Source organism: Delphinus delphis, chromosome 5 (genome assembly GCF_949987515.2).
Source record: "Delphinus delphis chromosome 5, mDelDel1.2, whole genome shotgun sequence".
NCBI classification, from domain to species: domain Eukaryota; kingdom Metazoa; phylum Chordata; class Mammalia; order Artiodactyla; family Delphinidae; genus Delphinus; species Delphinus delphis.
Genome location: NC_082687.1, coordinates 101,885,315 through 101,904,495, shown reverse-complemented (window position 1 = coordinate 101,904,495; position 19,181 = coordinate 101,885,315). Strand labels below are relative to the sequence as shown.

The 19,181-nt window shown below is 44.5% G+C and overlaps 1 protein-coding gene across 1 annotated transcript; it reads left to right on the top strand.

The window, feature by feature from the left end:
* Positions 1-72: 72 nt before the first annotated feature.
* Positions 73-18,440, top strand: LYAR (Ly1 antibody reactive). Its single transcript, XM_060011799.1, has 9 exons — positions 73-192; positions 5,018-5,193; positions 6,575-6,689; positions 9,772-9,879; positions 9,996-10,079; positions 13,281-13,707; positions 14,593-14,679; positions 17,523-17,608; positions 18,106-18,440. The coding sequence occupies exons 2-9, from the start codon at positions 5,072-5,074 to the stop codon at positions 18,238-18,240; spliced, it is 1,164 nt and encodes a 387-aa protein (XP_059867782.1). The 5' UTR covers positions 73-192; positions 5,018-5,071; the 3' UTR covers positions 18,241-18,440.
* The last annotated feature ends 741 nt before the right edge of the window (positions 18,441-19,181 follow it).

Below are 19,181 nucleotides of genomic sequence, written 5' to 3'. Positions count from 1 at the left end.
TCCGCCTCCGGCTTCCGGTTGCGTCACTTCCGCCAGGAGGTGTGGCCGCGGCGCGCAGGCGCGCGGGAAGGCGCAGAAGCGAGTTTTGCTGGGGGAATCTCTGGAGGGAGGTGACGGCTCCGCTGGGCGGGCGGTGGCGATTCCACGTGCTCTCGCGGCCGGTTGAAACCTTTGGCGGGCGCTGGCTCAGAGGTGAGGGGCGGTGGCCCAGAGGTCCGACCTAGGAGGCTGGGGCTCAGAGAGTGGGGCGGGGGACGCGCTGTGGCCGATGCCTGCGTTTCCACCGTTAGAGAGTCTCTCCTTTGGCGTATACGCATGGAAGGAGGAAATGCATTCAGGTCCCATTCGTACTCTGGGGAAGTGGAAGGAGTTCCGGACTTGGGATGACCAATCCCTCCGGGTTTTAAAATGGAAAGGCCCCCGTGCCTTGAACCCACAGAGGGGTTTGCAGCCAGGATGGTTGGTCACCGCTGGACTGGGCTACAAGGCATGTTGGGGACGAGGCGCTTGCCTTCTTTGAGTCTTGGGGAGCTGGGTCCCAAAGGAGGAGGCCTTAGGGCATAGTGGTTGAGAGCCCGGGACTTAGGGCCAGAATAGCTGCGTGTGAATCCAGGTTTGCCACTAACTGTACGTGTGACCTGCTGCAGGTTACTGAACCACTTCGTGCCTGGTCTGTCAAAAGGGAATAATATAGAATCTAACTCAGAGAATTCTTGTAAGGATTACATGAGCCCAAACGTGTTAACCGCCTATGATAGGGCTTGGCACATGGTAGATGCTCAATAAATGTCAGGATTTTCTGCAGCCCCTGCCTCTGAGGAGAGATTAGGGGCATGAAGTGGGGTGTGAGTGCGTACAAGGCTGCCCTTCCTGCAGAGGGCCCATCTGGGACTTATTCAAAGAGCGGCCCCAGCCTTCCCCACCAGTGCCTAGCATAGTGCCTGACAGGTAGGCTTGCACAGATAGTTATTACACCAGTGTTTAAACCCGTGCTGGTGATGTAGTGTGTGGGGAGGGTGTGAGACTGGAACTGGGAGGCAGAGAGACACGGCTCAGCTTCTCCCAGCCTCAGCTGGCTCATCTGTCCAGTGGAGATGGGTGTACCTGCCAACTAGAGTTTTTGCAGAGCAAGGGAGAGGTCCTCCCTGAGTGCACATCCAGACCCTCATCACCCCACATTCAGAGGTTTAGGTGTGATGGTGGACAGTTTGTACTTGTCTGTCCTTCCCTTTCACCATACCCTTCGTTTCTTGGAATTCTCCCTCCTCCCCGCCACCCCCCAAGGGGCTCAGGGCTGGCCTAGATGACCAGATGCATTGTTTCACAGATGGGAGAATTTAAGTTCTGAGGGTTGAGTGCTCAAGGCCACAGCTCACTGAGGGCTGTTGACAGCTTGGCCCCTCAGGTGGGCTGTTTCGGTGTGTGATGGTGGCAGTGGGGTTTAGGTCTGTGTGTGTATGCGAAGGAACGTTTTAAGAATAGTTGTTTTTTTTTTAATAAACAATACAAAAATGTGTAGGGAGGAAGGTAAAAAATCACCCCAAATACAATCCCAGAACAAACCTGAGTTCATGTCATCAGGGAACAGGGCAGTAGCGTGGGCACCCATGGGGTGGGGAGCCATAGGAGACTAGAGAGAGTTTATGAAGATGGATGAATGGACTGAGGGTCACATTTAAAGAAGCATGTGTTTAGAGGGGACTGGGAGCCATGTCACTGACGTGCAGATTAATAGATCACAAGAAATTCTACCATTGGGTAAGGATCCATCACTGACATCTGGGATCTTGTTTAACTTTCCACACAGTGCTCTACGATAGATAATAGACCCATTTTACAGATAAACGGAATCTGCGAAGTTTAGGTACCTCGAGGTCATTTAGTTTTCACTTGGCAGATGCGGGCTCCAGCTCAGATCCTCTGGCCCTGACTCCAGGCCCAGGTCAACAGAACTCGGCCACCGTCTTGATAAGAGGAGACTGAGGTGCCTGGATTGCTTCACAAGTTCCCGGCCCCATACTGATGCTGTCTGTTGCCCATCAACTCAGCGCTACTGTCCAATACCCATCATACTCTGCTGTGACAAGGGTGGTCTCCTTGCCCAGTGTGGCCTGGCTTTAGGCTAAAGACTTAGATTTCCTTTAAATGGACGGTCATGACATATATGGCACCTGAACCCAGTAGACAGGTGTCCTAAAAGTCTTAATGCAGCATGTTTTTAGCTTTTCTAACCTCTGAGCTACAAATGTTACAAATTTACCAAAAACATCATTTGAAAGTTTAATTATTTAAATTTCTTCCACATTTATTTAGTCTTGTGAAGTTTGAATGAGTTGAGTCTTTTGTTTCAGGAAGTGCAGTGCTATCTTCAATTAGAGGAGCTGAATTTTCACAGGGTGTCTTCTTGTAAGTTTGTAGCGTTTGCCCTTCTGAAATTGTCAGCCCTGCGCTCAGGCTTGCCAGGCAGGCTGTGCAGTTAGGGTGGTTTTGGGCTTGCTGTTTTGCAGCCCCTCCCTCCTCTCCCCACACAGGCACACAGGCAAGTGTTTACTGCATAAAAGAAAGGGGTAAGCTCCTTACAGACCTTACCTCCTTAGCAAGCAGGTGGCCACACTGCCCCCATTGCTCATCAACTCTAAAAATGCAGTGATGGCTCTAAAAATCCAGAGGCACTGTGAGACTGAGTTCTGGCTTACTGTGCAAGCTACCCATTCTACCTTTTAAAGAATCGCAACAGATTTCTAAATGTAAACATATGCCACGAAAAACCAAATGAAAACGTTTGGAGGGGTATTTTTCTGACGGACACGTGACCAAGTTCTAATCCTCGCCTGAACTGATGTTTACACTGTGTATGGTTAATCCCCAGAGGTAAAAACATGTTTTACACAGATATTCCGATCATCTTTTTTGTCAACATCACTGGCTTTGAGTTGATAAATTTTGTCTCCAGCGGTCCTCTTCAGGCCTTTAATTCCTGACCTTCCACTGCAGCCTGCACCACCCAACTGGATCTCAAAGCTTGCCTAAGCCTCCTCCCCTCCCCTCTCCCCCTTGATTAAGATACAGAATAGACCTCAAAAATGAAGGTTGGAAAGCTCCAGTCCATAGCTTCAGTTTGAGGGGGTATTTTTTTCATGGTTGAATCTCCTTATGAAAGTACTTTTAAATTTTCCAGCAGGTAATTTGGCTCATCGCAGCTGCTTCTACCTTGTGTGTACAATGACAGTCCATTTCTGGGTGCTTAATTAATGGTTTACTGTCATTCTTAGACCAAAGTGCCGCTAGAGACTGTTTATTTGACAGTGTGGTGTGGGCTTTTGTTCTGGCCTTGTTCTCCTTGTGAGGCAGGGTGGCTTCTCTGTTGCCTGTCAGTAATCTATCATCCTTCTGCTGGGTACAGAATGCTGGCTTTGGGGGAATAGGTCATAGTCCAAGTGATGCCAGCCCCCCAGGACTTGTGACTGTTTCACATCTTTACCATAACCAGGTGAGAAGATGGTCTTTGTTGGTGCGCATCCCAGAACAGTCAGGTTTGTTTTCCTCTGGATTCTCTGCTAGGCTGTAGCTGACCACATGTAACCCTGATGGTGAGCTGAGGAAGGGGTCCTGGGGTCAGGGACCCGCGTTTTGTGTGTAGCACATCAGGCAAACTGACATCCAGCAGTGCTCGGTGGGGCAAGAGACCCCCAAGAGAGATCAGCTGGGCCTCTGTAAACCCTGGAGTTGCAGCCAGGATGTACATTTCCATTCAGGGTTGAATGGATGGGAATAGCCCTGATCCTTGCTTAGGTATGTCCTCTCCAGCAGTGACTCAGAACGTGGGAGTGGAGGAGAGACAGTGATTTCATACATGAGAATTTTCCACGACCCAGGAGTCACTCATTTGTGCTGAAGGATTCTCAAATGAAGTCTTATCTGGAAACAAATTGTATCAGTTTACTTGATCCTTACCTTCACCATGAGGAAGAAAGTGCTGGGTTAAACAATTGTTCTCAATATTTTTGCTGTGAAACTTATTTATAATGTGAAACTTATTTATAATGTAAAATGACAACACTCTTAGAATCTAGTGATAAAAAATTATATAACCCTGGAAAGTTACTATGACTTCTGTCACACTTTTAGGTGAATTCATGTTTTGTTAAGCACAATAGCATCTCCGTGAACTTTTTAAATGGTAGTTATGTGTAGGTGTGGACCCACTTGATCATGGGGCAGTGCTCGGGACACTTGGGTTTGGGAACACCCTCCAGTAATGCAGCACCCAGCATTGGGACACCTGAATATGGTCCCGTTTCTTTCTTATTGATCTGACAGGGAGCCACACCTACTCCTGTCCATTAAAACTGAGAGGCACATCCTCATTTTTAACATCTGGTGGGTACATAGTTATGCCTATAGGAGTGCTTTTTGTGCTTATAGAAATTATTTTTAGGCCTCTTCTCCACTTTCCAAACCTTCCTCGGTTCCCCTTTTGCTGTGTTCTTATTGTATTTGGGGACTTGAAATAATTTGTAGCGCATACCTAGAGGCATTAGAGAGAAAGAGAACGCATGTATGCACTTTAAGTTATTGGGAAAGGTAGGATATTTCATTTAACGCCCCCAAAACTCTTCATCTCTAGAGACAGCCTGTGAAGCTTAAATCCTGGTTCCGCTACTGTGTGACCTTGGGCAAATTACTTAATCTCTCTGAGTCCCAATACCTCGTGTAAATTGTGAACAGTAATAGTCCTTACCTCATAGGGTTGCTGTGAGGATTAAATAAGTTCATTAGCTTAAAGCTGTTAGAATAGAGCCCAGCACATGGTAAGCACTCAACGAAAGTTAGCCATATTATTATTGTTGATTATAATTTTACTTATGTGGTGGTAGAGGTTTATGTAGATTGCTAATCAGCTTTGATTCTGTTGTTGTTTTCATGTGAAAAGCTAGCTGTCTGAATCATATATTTGGAAAAGCAGTTTCAGACTACAATGATAATTATCTTTTTTCCTTTTTGATTTTTCTTTTAGGATAAGACTTAAAACCTGTCTTGGATAAAAAAATATTTAATCATTTAGCTAAAAATGGTATTTTTTACATGCAATGCATGTGGTGAATCAGTGAAGAAAATACAAGTAGAAAAGCATGTGGCTCTTTGCCGAAACTGTGAATGTCTTTCCTGCATTGACTGCGGTAAAGACTTCTGGTAAGTTCCACAGAATTCAGGTAGATCCATAGTAAAGGTCCAGACCAATTATGGAACCGCTGGTCCCACAAAGCAGTAAAAAAAAAAAAAAAAAAAAAGAATAAGCAAGAGGCAAATTTGAGAAAAGAAATTAAGAAAAAAAATTAAAAGTGCCTTACAAGACCATTTGCCTTTTAAGGGTGATGTAAAGAGAAGACTCAGGGAAAGGGAATTATGGGTTCAGTCATAATCTGATCAGTCTGTGACACTTGCTGTTGTGTCCTTGGCACCGTTACCAGACCCAGGGAGGTGACCACGTGGAGTAGGGTTTCAGGGGTGTGGTGTGCTGATCACAGTGAAGAAATGGATTTATAGACCGGAAAATGAATTTATTAATTCACAGTGGAGGAGCTATCTGGGAGAAGAGGCTCGGCCCTCCCTAGAAAATCGGCGGTGATGGTGGCAGTGAAGCTCCTGGCCCCCAGTGTGTCAGGTGCTTCCACTGAGAGGGTCTCTGGAAAGGGGAGGACTGAGGGGAGGGGCAGGATGGATCTTGCTCGTCCACTGTTTCTTCGGGAGGGTCATTTGTAGTTGGCCAACCTCAGCCTCATACTGATTCCCTTCAGCTTCAGACGGTTCAGGTAAAAAGGTCATTTTTGGTGCATCCGTCCTAATGGCCTCTATGGCATTTGGGGGATACTTGCTGACAGTCCCTTTTAATTTCTTTCTAAAGCAGTGATATTTAAAAAAAGAAAAAAAAAAGTTTGGAAACTGCTAAAGTCTTCGTTCATACCTAATCCTAGGAGGAGGGATATATAGAACAGGTGAAAATTGGGTGGTTTCTCCTTAGGGGACTTTGCCCTCAACCTTGCTCCCACGTTTCCCTGAGGACCCCATAGAGCTTTAGAAAGATCGTTTGAGACAGAATCAAGTTTCCTTTTTTTCCAAGACTCCTAGATCTTTTTTGTGACCTGATACCACCATTTTACACCACCTTTTAACTTAGTCTACAACTGATTATTGATTGCCTACTATATTACCGGGAAGTCCTACAGGTTTTGTAATTTAAGATAAAGCCACCCTGTTGTAGAGAGTTCTTTCCTTTTTTATTTAGTATATATTCATATATGAATAAAAAAATGCTGCCTATCAATTTGATTTTAAGACATTTGTATATAAAAATGGGTGGAAAGTTTGGTGGTGGGTTTTGAACAGTTGGGAAGAAGGAAAATGTGATGTGACCAGGAGGTTACCAGTATAGTAAGTGAAAGAGGTGAGATGGCTGTACAGAGCACAGATGTGAATGTAAGTGTGGACGGCAGAAGGCTGGGGCAGCGTGCTAGCTTTAGACAGAGACTCCAATTTGAGAATCAATCTAACGGTGGAACTTTCTCACTTTAAGGGGTGACGACTATAAAAACCATGTGAAATGCATAAGCGAAAATCAGAAGTATGGTGGCAAAGGGTATGAAGGTAAAACCCACAAAGGTGATGTTAAACAGCAGGCATGGATTCAGGTAAGGTCTTCCTTTTCTTTTCTTTTTATTATTATTTTACTTGGACTGTATCTCTTTTTTTCTTAAAGACTTCAACTGTTTTGTTTTTTTTTAATTTGTTTTTATTTTTATTTATTTTTGGCTGCATTGGGTCTTTGTTGCTGCACGCGGGCTTCTTCTAGTTGCGGAGAGCGGGGGCTACTCTTCATTGCGGTGTGCAGGCTTCTCATTGCGGTGGCTTCTGTTGTTGCGGAGCACGGGCTCTAGGTGCGCGGGCTCAGTAGTTGTAGCGCATGGGCTTAGTTGCTCTGCGGCATGTGGGATCTTCCCGGACCAGGGCTCGAACCCGTGTCCTCTGCATTGGCAGGCGGATTCTTAACCACTGCGCCACCAGGGAAGCCCTGTAAGATCTAATTCATCAAAAAGCTTCATCTGACATCTTCTAGTTTCTTGGGACACCTAAGAAACCAAGAATAAATGTTATCATCCGTGCAGGCAAGACCCAGAAACATCACGTCTTAGGATAGAGCTCTTTATTTCTCTTTCAGTGCAACTGCAGTGTATTTTGTCTTTAATCTACACGTTTTGCAGATTTCTTGCAAAAGTATTTCCAAATTCTCACTGACTTTCCCTTGGCTACGAAACCGAACGGAACCTTTCTAATCTGTATCTGCATCTAGTGAAGATGCATCTTTTATAACTCAAACTATGTTAAGCTGTGGTGTCTGTCATCAGAGTCGGGCAAAACAGAGACATTTTCATAAATGTGAGGAATTTTCTACTTCTAAAATAGAATGAAAGCATACATTATAAAAGTGGCAAAAGCAGCGAAATCCCTAGTTTACTGAGGTATAGCTTCCAATATGTTATTTACCATTTACAGAAGAGTAGCAGGAGGAAAGATTCAGAAAGGAAGGTAGGAGAATGAAAAGACATGTCATCTGTGTGGAAACTCTGTATTTTCCTGGAAATCAAATAAATAGTTACTCTCTTTGATGACAGAGTTTAAATGTGAATTTTCTGATATTGACTAGCTTACTGAGTTAGAAAACTCCTGGGAGGGAAAATCGGTTCACGAAGGACTAACAAAGTCTGCCAGTGCAGATTGAGACGCTAGTGAGACCCCTTGTCTTAACTGAGATATTTGGGCCGGCGGCCATCAGCCATACTTTGGGGCCCTATGTCTGCTCTCCCTGAGTACCGGATAACATTCCTAGGCCCCTGAGCTGGAGGTACCTGGTGTGTGAGTTCTGTGTCTGTTGACATCACATCTTGAATGAAATCCTCTAGAGCAGAGGTCAGCAAAGTACAGCCCACAGGTCAGATCCGGCCCACTGCCTCTTTGTAAAGTTTTATTGACACCCAGCCATACCCATTTGTTTACACGTTGTCTATGGTTGCTTTAGTGCTACAAGGACTGCACTGAGTAGTTAGGACAGAAACTAAATGGTCTGCAAAGCCTCAAATCTTTTCAGAAAAGGTTTGCCCACCCTTGTTCTAAACTGTCAGGCTTCAGCAGCCGTGCCACTGTATTAGAGATCCGAGGACTTTGTTCCGGATTCTGTCCTGGTGCACCGGTCCGCTCCCCATCCAAGTCCTCTCTAGCTCGCTAGCTGGCATCGTCAGCAGACACCTGAGACCGAATGTGGTCTGCTGGGAGAGTGCACGGGTCCTGCTGCGACCTGTCCAACAGACATGGATTTGGGTATTTATTCTGTTCCTTAAATCCTTAAATTCTCCATTTTTAAAGATTGAATTTTGGAATCCCATCAGTGTTAATGTTCACCAAGCATCCTTCCCAATGTCTCTGTGCTTACACACAGAGAGTGGATAGTGGGTCAGGGAGAAATACCCTATTTGGCATGGATCTCAGTGTTTTCCTCCAAACTCGGTCGCTGGTACGCTTCTCTGGTTCAGCACGCGGCTCTGGCCTGTGCTGAGCTAGCCTGACTTTTTCCTTGTTCATGCTTTCTTGATTTGTTTTTCTGCCTGGGTGCCTTATCCTCTTTGTATCCTGTATCAATTTTTTTCTGGTCTGTTTATATATAGCTGCAGTTCTTCCCTAATGCAGGGACCCTTTCCTGCACTATATTTGTTTAGCTGCATTATTTGTCTTTATTTGTTGGCTCATAAGTGACCATCTTTCTTATGGATTGCCATCTCCCTAACTTTAATAATTACCTTTTTCCTCTGCCTTCACTGTGATTGCCATAAGCCCTTTCTCTAGATCACTTATTTATTTTTCATCTCTTGTTCTTGCTATGTCATGTTTGTTTGTTCGATTTTAATATTGTTGTCTTGATCTTAAATTTAGTCCCTAGAATATCCACTTTTGTCTTATTCTTTTGATCACTTTTGGTTGGTTTATACTTTTTTCTTTCAGTTTTTAAAAATCGTGATAGATTATACATGACATATAGTTTACCATTTTAAAGTATATACAACTAAGTACATGCACAATGGTGTGCAACCATCACCACCATCGATCTCCAGAGCTTTTTCATTTTTTGGTAGGGATTACATTTGAATCTGTAGCTCTCTTTGGGTAGTACTGACATCTTAATAATATTGTCTTCAATTCATGGACATGGGATATCTTTCCATTTATCTGTATCTTTAATTTCTCTCAGCAGTGTTTTGTAGTTTTCAGTATATGTCTTTCAGCCCCTTGGTTGGTTTAGTTCGTTCCTAAGCATTTTATTCGTTTTGATGGTATTATAAATGGAATTGTTTTCTTAATTTCTTTTTCGATTTGTTTACTGTTAGTGTATATAAATGCAACTTGATTTCTGAGTGTTGATTTTGTATCCTGTGACTGCTGAACTTGTTAATTGGCCCTGAAGATTCTTTTTGTGGAATCTTTTGGGTTTGCACCGTGAAAGACTATGTTATCTGCGAACAGAGATTATTTTACTTCTTCCTTTCCAGTGTGGATGCTTTATATTTCTTGCCTAATTGCTCTGGACTTTCAGTACTATGTTGAATTTGTAAACATAGACATTAATACAAAATCTGTACGTGACGTGTGAACCCGCGAGTTTGACTTTCATGAAACTCATCTGTCAATTATTTATTGTTTTTGTTTTATCTTCATTTTTTGTAGAAAATTAATGAATTAATAAAAAGACCCAATGTCGGCCCCAAAGTGAGGGAACTTTTAGGGCAAATTAGTGGTTTTGACAACGTTCCCAGGAAAAGGGCGAAATTTCAGGTATGTATTTGATATGACTTCCTTGAATGGAAGGGATATGGGCCTATTGGTGACAGCTTATGTATACCTGTCAAAATATGGGATAAGTGAGGTTTTTTCTTTTTTTTTTCATACAGAATTGGATGAAGAACAGTTTAAAAGTTCATAATGAATCCATCCTGGAGCAGGTGTGGAATATCTTTTCTGAAGCTTCCAGCAATGTAAGTCAGATCTCACTCTAGACTTGCAGTGTGGCAAAAATGATTGGTAATAATGAAACGGGAATGTCTTATTTTTGGAGGTCAAGACAGCCTTCTTTTTCAGAGAGCCTCTCTGTGCCTTCATTAATGGGAAGGAATAAACAGTGCACTGCAGAGAAGATTTCCTTATTGTGCAGAGAAAGGTATTTAATCCCAATGTTTGATAATGGTACCAGCTAACATGAATTGATCCGCTTAGAAATCAGGCAGCGGGAAGTGTTAGAAAGAACAGGACCTTCGGGTTTCTGACAGAGCTGGTTTGGAATCCCTGCTGTGCTGTTTGCCAAGCGTTTGATCTTGAGCATGTTATTTAACCTCCCTGAGCCTGAGTTTCCTTATCTTAAATAAAAGTGGGTATTTATACTCAGTACTTACTGGGTACCTGATGTGTGTCAGGCCCCAAACAAAAAATAGAAAATATCTCAGGTGTGATAGTGCCACCAAGAAAAATAAACAGGGTGAGGACAGAGAGGGTGACTAGGTGTTCTTTTAGGTGTGGGGTGAGGGGTCACGGAAGGCAAATGAGGGTATACAGGCATCCCAGCTCATGCCCAGCAGGTAGGGGGCACTCGGTAAGTGCTGGTCTCCTTCCTTCTGCTGGACGGAGAAGTCATGGGAGTAAATGAGTCAACCACCTTCAGTCAAAATGGTTTGATCAGAGAGGCCCCAGACGTGGAATACACATGCAGAGAGTCTTACTTTGATATCTTGTAGGCACATTCTTGGTTACATTGTTAAACATTTTTCTCATTAATTCAGTTGCACTTAGCTCCTACTTGGAGCTTAAGTCCCATCTGGAGACATATTGTTAGTGTTTCAAAAAAAACAGTGGGGTCTGACTGGTCTTTTATTCTAGTCACCTTGTCAGCAATTGATTTGCTTTTTTATGTAGAGAGCATAGTTTTGGCCACAGATTGGGATAAGAATGAAACTTTCTCTTGGCAGTATATCTAGCGTGTGTCTCTAAACATACAAACTAGGCCTTTGAAACCTTACAACCAATCATTTAATTGGCAGTCATGTGGCACCTGCTTTTTAAAGGTTATTTACATTTTAACTAAGAATCAAAAGTTTAAAATTACTTAGTTTAACTCCAGAGTTCAAAAAAAAAGGGTTTTCCACTTTCCTTTTTAAAGCTGTGAACATACTAAGAATTAAATAAAATAACCAGTAAGCAGCTCGTGGTAAACTCTGAGCTCTGTAAAACGAGGCTTGTTATTGCATTGCCTTTGTGCAGTAAATGTCCCAGCATGTGCCTAGAGATTGTGGTGCAAAGAGTTCAGAGGCCCCGGAGGTGTTGGGCTGGAGACTTTATATTCTTCTCAGCTGCAACACTCTCTGTACCCTGGTGTGCATCGCACCTGGTCACTGTGGACGCAGCCATCCTCAGGCCCAAGTCCTGCCCTCCAGAGCTGTATTCTAGTGGGGGAGACAGGCAGACAGCTGCGTATAAGGGTTGATGCTATGGTGTCAGGTGGTGATATGGGCCAGGAAGCAATGGGAGGCAGGAGACGGGGCAGAGAGTAAAGGAGGGTGCTCTGTCAGGAGAGAGTCGGTGAAGTCGTCCCTGAGGGGACCACGTTGGAGGAGAGCCTGGAATGAAATAGGAAGTAGATGGGGAGTGAATTTGTTCACTCATTTATTGAGTAGCTGCTGGGTGGGTGAATGTGTGTCTCCCTCCCTCCTTCCTTTCCTCGCTCTCTCCCCTCCCTCTCTCCACCTTCTTCCAGCAGCTGGGGGATTGGTTTGGAAGTGGAGGCGAGGCAGCAGCTAGAGACTTAGCTGAACGGGTCGGTCTCAGGGCTGCGGCGCTCAGACCCTGGTGTGATCATGCCCACTACACACTGTACCCTAGGAAGGAGCTTGTAGGACAGGGTGTCCCTCTTCCTCCTGAGATCCTTTCTGAACTCATCCCTGCCTCGCCCGCATGTACATGGACGACTTGACTTCTCTGAACTGCTGCTGAGAAAACTCCAACTATTTAGTTTAATCTTTAGTATTAATATCCTAAATGCTACTCTTTGAGCCCGGGGCTGGGCACTGAGGGTTGCCTGAGGTGGGAGCTCAGTAGAGTTCTTGTTTGTCAGTGAAAGCCAGTCCTTCATTTGGTCCAGGTTGGGGGCAGCATTCCCCCCTTGTGGCCTCGCCTCTCAAAGGAGGAGGACTGCGGTGACTTGTGCCAGTCACCTGGCCGTTAACTAACAGAGATGGAACGTGGGCCCTGGCCTTGGACTGTCCACCACACCTGCAGCAGCCCCAGAGCCGCCAGCACTGACCTTGGCCCTGTCCCTCCAGATGCATCAGGGCTCCCTGAGCAGTTCAGTGAATTGCTCCACATCTTCTCTTGAGAAAGGGCAGGCCTAGAGACTGCAGCATATTTATAGTCAGACGACAGCAGGCAATGGGGCTGGCTTTGCTGAAGTCATTTTTTAAAACAGTCTGTGTGCTGGTTTGAGTAAGGTGGTGCAGTAAATGGGAAGTTTATCTTATTCCAGCTCACATTTCCATGGTTCCTTACTCTCCACTTTATACTCTGTCCAGGTGTCCCTGACTGTCCGCTAAGGGTAACCATCAATCTAAACACTGATGATGATAACAGCACCTCTGTCTAGTACTCAGTAGTTTACAAAACTCTTCCCGTACATCTGGCTGCTTTATTGAGCATTGCTTTTCTCATTTTATTTGTACATGAACTGTATCAGGTAGATATCACTAGCTTTCTTTTCACAGATGAGGAAATAGGTTTGGAGCAGGTAAATAACTTGCCCTGAGTTACCTGGCTAGTAATGAACAGAGCTGGAACTTGAACCCAGGTCTGCAGATGCATAAATCTGGGGGTTTCTGCCACACCTACATGCTCATCTTCTACCAAAAAGGCAAATAGCGAGCCAGAATTAAAGGTCTGGCTTTTACATGGCATACGGATTCTTCACTTTTCCAGTGGAATGAAAATGTTAAGTGCAGAGAGGAATGTGGGCTGTGGGTAGTTTTTTCCATTTTTGTATATTTACTGCCACATGTTAACTGTTTTTTGGGGGGGGTCACAGTTGTAAAATGGTAAGTAATAAAAATTTCCTTAGAAGAATTTATTCAGTAGATACATGAGATGATACGTGTCTGGAATGAGAATTTATGTGTTTCTTGGTTTCGCTTAATAATAAGGAACCAGTCAGTAAGGGGCAAGATCAGCAGCCGCTGGAGCAAACGGCCAAACCATGTGCAGAGAACAACGCCAAGGTCGCGTCCTCCAAAGCAAATGACAGCGTGGAAGAGCCAGCAGAGACGAAGAAGAATAAGAGAGAAAGGAAGGAAGAACGGCAGAAGAAGAGAAAAAAGGAAAAGAAAGAACTAAAATTAGAAAACCACCAAGAGAATTCAAAGAGTCAGAAGCCTAAGAAGCGCAAAGCGGGACAGGAGGCCGAGCAGGAGGCTGCAGGGGAGGCCATCTTCGAGGCCGCCAGCTCTGCAGGGAAGAAGAGCCAGAGGAGCAAGGCTGAGTGCGCCCAGGACGGGGCGGTGGATAGAGGCGCGGAGCGGGAAGGGGAGACAAAAACCAGTCTAGGGAAAAGAAAGCAGAAGCATTCGGAAGGTTTGTGGCTAGCTTATGCTCCAGGGTTTGTTTTTTGTTTTGTTTTGTTTTTTTTATAAATTTATTTATTTTTGTTTACCTTTGGCTGCGTTGGGTCTTCGTTGCTGCGTGCCGGCTTTCTCTAGTTGCGGCGAGCGGGGGCTCCTCTTCGTTGTGGTGCACGAGCTTCTCATTGCGGTGGCTTCTCTTGTTGAGCACGGGCTCTAGGTGCTCGGGCTTCAGCAGTTGTGGCTCACAGGCTCTAGAGCGCAGGCTCAGTAGTTGTGGCTCACGGGCTTAGTTGCTCCGTGGCATGTGGGATCTTCCCGGACCAGGGCTCGAACCCGTGTCCCCTGCTTTGGCAGGCAGATTCTTTTTTTTGTTGTTTTGTTTTTGTTTTTGTTTTGCGGTACGCGGGCCTCTCACTGTTGTGGCCTCTCCCGTTGCGGAGCACAGGCTCCGGACGCGCAGGCTCAGCGGCCATGGCTCACGGGCCTAGACGCTCTGCGGCATCTGGGATCTTCCCAGACCGGGGCACGAACCCGTGTCGCCTGCATTGGCAGGCGGACTCTCAACCACTGCGCCACCAGGGAAGCCCCTATTAAATACTTTTTAAGCTGTGAGTTTGGGATGTCTAAAATCTGTTAGACCTTGCATTTTGAACCACTTAAGGCAAAGAGCATAAGGTTTGGGATCAGGCCGTCCTGGGCTTAGTCTGGGCAGGTGCCATCACCTCGCAACTGCCCATTTTGTCATCTGCCTTGGAGGAGATACCCCACGGGGCTGGGGTGCTTGGGGAATGAGCAGGGTGATGGATGTGAGGGGCCTGGCCATGTAGGCTTCTCATTAAATGGTAGCTACTAGTATAAATGCGAAATATTTTTTTAAATCTTTCTAATTACTTAGTTGAAGCAGATTCTAAGAAGAAAAAGATTAAGCTCCTGGGACATTCTGAGGACGGAGAACCGGAAAACCATGAGGCTTCTGCAAAAGGTATGGCTGACATCATTTGGAAGCTCTGCCCTCTTTAGGCTGGGGGAGGAGGAGGAGAGCTGGGCCCGTCCGATGGTCATGCCCTCCGGAGGCACGTGGAAGAACTTGAAGTAAAATCCGTTCTCTAGGGTGTGACTGCTAAGTAATGAACGAGAGCTGTGTGAGTTGGTCGTACAGGGTCTGTCCAGCTTTGAGGATGGAATGTAAAGCTGTCTGGATTGGAAGCATGTGTTATCTTTGGAGCTTAAAATAAACCCTGGTTCTGAGGCCCTGTTCGCTCTCCCTGCTTCCTTGTCCCTGCCTCTCATCCTCTCCTAGAAGTACCCTGAGGTCCAGCCGGGCTTGGCTTTTCCTCCTCCCGTCTCTGGGTCTGTCCTTGCTGTCCCCGCGCTCAGAGCCCCACGGCCACCCCGTCCCTCAGCCAGAGTGCGCACTTGGCAGCTTCAAGGTTCCTCTTAAGCACTGCCCCCTCCGCAGAGCTGTTCCCACTGCTCAGGCCTGGAGCACTCCCTAGGGTCCTGCCAGTCAAGAACAGGCCCGAGGGCTCGATGGGAATCAAGACTTTATTCACAGAACTTCAGTAACTGCTCGAGTTGGGTTAGATTTCTTAGCTTGTAACTTTGATGATGTGAAGCTTCTCTCTTTTTTTTTAAGTTAAATGTTCAGTTTTGAGATAATTGTAGATTCACCTGCAGTTGTAAGAAATGATACAGACTTACGGATCCTTCTGTAGCCTTTACCCCATTTCCTCCGAGGCTGATACCTCACACAACTGTAGGACAAAATGCCACTGGGCTGTTGGCCTCGTACAGTCAAGAGACAAACATTCCCGTCCCCACGAGGACCCTCCTGCTGCCCTCTTATAGCCACACCCACTTTCCTCTCGCCCCACCCCCTCCTTTACCCCAGAGGTCAACGCTGTCCGTTTACCTCCATTTACCTCTCCATTTACCTCTCCATTTCTATAATTTCAGAATGTGACATAAATGGCGTCATTTAGTCTGTAACCTTTTGAGATTGGCTCTTTTCACTCAGCATTGTTCTCAGCAGATTCATCCAGGTTGCTGCACATCTCAGTAATCCATTCCTCTTCATTGTGAGCAGTGGCCTGGTGTGAATGTACCACGATTTGGTTATCCATTCATCTGTTGACAGACATCTAGGTTATTTCCGGTTCAGGGTTATTATGAATAAAGCGCATGTACAGGTTTTCCTGTGGACATGCGTCATGTTTTCTGGAACAAATGTTCATGAGTGCAATGGCTGTCTAGTACGGTAGTTGCATGTTTAGTTTTTTAAGAAGCTGCCCACTTTCTCAGAGTGGCTGTACCATTTAATATTCCCTCCAGCAATGTGCGAGGGGTCCAGTTTCCCCACACCCTGGCCAACATTTGGTGTTACTGTTTTTTATTTTAGCCATTTCAATGGGTATGTGGTAATAGCTCACAGTGGTTTTAATTTGTATATCCCTAATGACGTTGAATATCTTTTCATGTACTTATTTCCCTTTGTCTATCTCTTCATTAAATTGTCTGTTCTCGTTCTTTGCCCATTTTCTAATTGAATTGTTTGATTTTTTTTTTAACTGTTGAGATTTGAGAGTTCTTTATATATTCTAAATACTAGTCCTTTGTGAGATATGTGGTTTGCAAGTTTTTGTTCAGTCTGTAGCTTGTCCTTTTATCCTCTTAACAGTATCTTTTTGTAGAGCAAAAGGTTTTGATTTTGATGAAGCCTCACTTGTCAGTTTTTCCTTTAAGAGATGATACTTTTGATGTCATCTAAGAACTCTTTTTGCCAGCCCTAAATCCCAAAGACTTTTTTTCTGTTTTTTCCCGAAATGTCTTACAGTTTTAGATTTTTACACCCAAGTCCATGATCCATTTTGAGTTAATTTTTATGAGGTATGAGACTTGGTTCAAGGTTCATTTCTTTGCTCATCAACGGCCAGTTGGTCCACACCATTTGTTGAAAACGCTGTCTTTTCCCTCGGTGAATTGCTTTTGCACCTTTGTCAAATATCTGTTGGGCATATTTGTGTAGTTCTGTTCTGGGTTCTGTCTCATTGGTTTGTGTATCCGTCCCTCCACACGTTCTTGACTAGAGTAGTTATAGCCGAAGTTTTGAAATTGGGTAGGCTTATTCCTCTCGCTTTATTCTTTTTCAGAATTAGAAGATTTAGAATAATCTTGCCTATGTCTGCAAAGAATCTTGCTGTGATTTATATAGGAGTTGCATTATACCTGTATATTGATCTGGGGAGAATTGATCACTTTACTGTGTTGAGTCTTCTACGCCATGAACATAGCATGTCTTTCCATATATTTAAATCTTTGATTTCTTTCATTAGCATTATGTATCTTCAGCCTACATGTCTTCATCTCCCCAGAAGCAGAGGTTCCCGAGATGAGTCCTAACCTGCTGACAGTAATTATTTGTGGCTGTCCTCTGTCCTCTCTGGTTCAAGGTTCAGCTCCTTTTGCTCATCTTTGCCTTGCTTACTGTGCTTAGAAAGCCCCTTGATTTTAGTGGATCCTTAGTAAATCTTAAGTTCATTAGATACAAGCCCCATCTTTTTTATAGGAATTTATAGGATGGTGGTACTTAATGGTACTTAGTTAACCTGCTCACTCTAAGAATGAGTTCTGTGGGTGGTAGTCAGCGCTTCTCGGCCACTGTGATTGGACAGGTCAGGTGTCTGCAGCACGGTACTGTGGCATCCTGTCCGTTCTGGACTTCTTCATTCCTGGGTAGCAGCAAATAGATGGTGCAGAAATGGTTTCTTAACCCTTTTGGTAGTACAACAAAATACAGTGTTTTACATATAATTCTCTATATCGTAGGTAAATTCAACTGGAAGGGAACTATTAAAGCTGTTCTGAAACAGGCCCCAGACAACGAAATAACAATCAAAAAGCTAAGGAAAAAGGTATGAAGTATGAACCAGGTATATATAAGCTGGGGAGAATCAGTTCTTTATTTTAAAATGTACAGTTTTGTTCTGTTTTTCTAAATCTGAAATACTGTCGTGTGTATGTGTGTGTCTCAGTGACTTTCAAGTTGCTCCTTTTAGCCCCTCAGGGCTTGTGGGGAAGGGATGAAGCCAGACCCCATCCACACTTCCTCAGCCAGAGCAGAGCCTACATTAAATATGAAAATTACTGCTCTACGTATGTTGCTGTCTTTTGATTATTGCAGAACAATGGTTTTTTCTCATTGTAACTTTTTATCAGTGTCTGAAACATGCAGCCAAGTGCTCACACGTGTACAGCTACACGAATTGTCACGAGCAGGACACCCTTGTGTAACCAGTACCTGGGTTCTTTCATTTGTCACTGTCGGCCTTATTGTGGGTCAGAGAAAGAACATTGTAGGTCAATTTTCAGGACAAATACACCCATTTGACAGTTGTTTTCCTTTGTGAAGGTTTTAGCTCAGTATTATGCAGTGACAAATGAACATCACAAATCTGAAGAGGAACTCCTGGTCATCTTTAACAAGAAAATCAGCAAGAACCCCACCTTGAAGTTATTAAAGGACAAGGTCAAGCTTTTAAAATGAACATTTTTATATTTAAAAATTGAATCCATTCCATTGATCTTCTCCTTTCACAACTGTTTGTAAAACATGTAATGATTATAACAACTCAAATTTTGCTTTCCAAAGCTGTATTTTTAAGTTAAGAAAAAAATATATTTTTGGTAGAACTTATATGAGAAAATAAAATATATTCTTGTCCCAAGTTCTAAATTTGTGGTAGTGAAAATATTTTTAAATGTGACAGGTCAAAAAATAACTTGGGGGCTGCCCTGGTGGCGCAGTGGTTGAGTGTCCGCCTGCCGATGCAGGGGATGTGGGTTCGTGCCCCGGTCCGGGAGGATCCCACATGCCACGGGGCGGCTGGGCCCGTGAGCCACGGCCGCTGGGCCTGCGCGTCCGGAGCCTGTGCTCCGCAACAGGAGAGGCCACAACAGTGAGAGGTCCGTGTACCACAAAAAAACAAAACAAAACAAAAATAAATAACTTGGTCAGACTAGAAAGCAGTTGTTTTACCTACATCACTTCTACACATTTTCAATTAGAGGGTTTTGTGGGTTAGTTTTTTGCGTGGTTTAATGTACATGTGAATTGTAGTATTTCATCCAGGAACAGTCGAAACAGTCCTTTGTGTGTCATAATCCTTGCGCAGCCAGAAGTTCTGCTCTTTAGAGGGGGTTTCTCTGTAACAGTTTGGCCCATCCACTCTGGCCCAGTCCATCTTCGGCCACAGATGGCAGATTTGTCGGTGACTAGATTTTGGGGTGTGGCCTATGACCAGGTGTAGGGAACCAGCTCGTTGGAAACTGAATCCGTTATTCGGTGCTCCAGTTGGATTGACATGCTTTCAGAACTGGTCCTCTAAATCCTAGTTTATTGTGCAGGAGGAGAGCCAGGCCACTCTTTGATATTTGAGTAGGTTTTGCCCACAAGTCCCTTCACAGCTGGTGTGTGTGGTAAGAATC

Coding starts and splice junctions, on each gene's coding strand:
- LYAR (XM_060011799.1), top strand. CDS start 5,072: ATGGTATTTTTTACATGCAATGCATGTGGTGAATCAGTGAAGAAAATA. Junction 6,690..9,771: donor AACAGCAGGCATGGATTCAG/GTAAGGTCTTCC, acceptor CATTTTTTGTAG/AAAATTAATGAATTAATAAA. Junction 14,680..17,522: donor CCATGAGGCTTCTGCAAAAG/GTATGGCTGACA, acceptor TCTATATCGTAG/GTAAATTCAACTGGAAGGGA.